General features: G+C 37.1%; 1 protein-coding gene across 1 annotated transcript in view; it reads left to right on the top strand.

Moving 5' to 3' along the window:
* The first annotated feature begins 214 nt into the window (after nt 1-214).
* Nucleotides 215-1,735, top strand: part of LOC136844444 (regulating synaptic membrane exocytosis protein 2-like) — a 201,736-nt gene continuing 200,215 nt past the window's right edge. The window contains 1 exon segment of the mRNA XM_067113692.1: nt 215-668. Within this exon segment, the coding sequence (XP_066969793.1) occupies nt 633-668 (36 nt within the window). The 5' untranslated portion in view covers nt 215-632.

Raw genomic sequence — 1,735 nt, 5'->3', positions numbered from 1 at the left:
TTGAACGAGCCGTGATATTTTCTACATCTAGTAAAAAACAAAGTTGTTTTTGAGGCATTTCACTTAGGTTCCTCTCAGTTTGTACTTGAACGAACCGTGATATTTTCTACGTCTGGTAAAAATCAAAATTGTTTTTGGGCGTGTGTACTTTGAAGCCTTTTAATTTATTTTTCAAAATGTCATGTGTGAGCGGTAAAGGGGATTCTATATATTGCCTTTTTTCATCTGTAGAATCAAGATATAAATTGATTGTTAATTCTTAAGTGAAGTTGAATTTCTACACAGAAATAAATACAAAAATGTCATGATAATTAACACAGATAACTAAACAAGCTGCGGAAAGTGGACATTACGTAGAAACAAGTGTAATTTGATTTTAGTGATTGAAAACAAATTAAATTTCCATACGACGTAGAATGTGAACTTTCTCAACATCAACAAAAAATAAAGAAAAAACAAAAATACAAAAATTGTTCAAAAGTGCTTCAGCGAGCAAGTGCCCATCCATGTACCAATCATGTCTCGAACTCGAACATCAGGCTACAGTGTGATGACGTCACACTTCTGCCAGCCAATCATACATACTGTTGATGGTACATGAGTTGTGATTGGCTGACTGTGCCGCCAACAGAATGCTGCCCACTAACGTCGTCTCATTTATGAAAAAGGTAAGTTGGTTATTCTTATTGTCACTATTTTTTAAAGTCAGTTTGAATATTTTTGTGTTGAATGTATTTTACTTGACAGCTTTCCGAAATCCTTCTATTTTTCCAAAATTAACATCGTTTTTAACACCAATTCCAGAAGTTGCTTGTTAAATATATCCTCTTTCAACAATACTGACAAAAATCAACGCTTTAACGTCATACATTTATCATAAAAAAACTACGAATCATTAACTGCACAAAAATCTTGACGCTACTTCAATTCTTACCTGTATCTTCTAATCATTCTAATCATTAAATCCATAATCCGGCACTCCTAATCCCTTAATCTGGCACACCTGCATTTTAAGAAAGACGAACCTCCTCGATGAAGCTTGACAGTTCGGTGGAAATTTCGCTTGTTAAAACTTTCGACGTCGAGGGGCGAAATCCGGTTTGTCTATTTCCACGCTTCAGGAGAATAAATGTGCTGTTCCAACGAGGTAGGGTGCTTCAGGGAGCAAATTGCTTTGAGGTTAATGAGTTGCGAACTTCCATAACGAGCTTTGTTCTTCATTGGCAAGTCATCAGCATTTTTCGAAGGCTGGGAGTCCCGAATGTACCCTGGGAAGTCTAGCTCAATGTCCGTTTATCAGCTGGAGGCGAGAAAACAGAATGAGCTTCGTAGCTTCATCCCTACAGACGTGCTGAGAGAGAGAGAGAGAGAGAGAGAGAATGTTTTATGATATCCTTTCAATGAAGAAATATATAGTGGAAACTCGGTTTTTGAAAATTACATATAAATGAAAAGTAAGAGAGAGAGATTTATTTTCTGGAGGCGACGAAATTCTTGAGAAATCATTGTTTCCTCTCTCTCTCTCTCTCTACTATCTCTCTCTCTCTCTCTCTCCTCTCTCTCTCTCTCTCTCTCTCTCTCAGACAGAAACGGACACCAAACTACTAAATATAAACGTCAGACGGTCCTATGGTTTGAGTTTTTCAGCAAGCTTTGGATGTAAGACATTTGCTGTAGGCATTGAAAAGTTTGTGATTAAATTGCTCTCTCTCTCTCTCTCTCTCTCTCTCTCTCT

This window comes from Macrobrachium rosenbergii, chromosome 2, assembly GCF_040412425.1.
Source record: "Macrobrachium rosenbergii isolate ZJJX-2024 chromosome 2, ASM4041242v1, whole genome shotgun sequence".
Classification (NCBI taxonomy): Eukaryota; Metazoa; Arthropoda; class Malacostraca; order Decapoda; family Palaemonidae; genus Macrobrachium; species Macrobrachium rosenbergii.
Note: the sequence above shows the minus strand (reverse complement) of the source record. Positions and strands in the feature narration are given on the sequence as shown.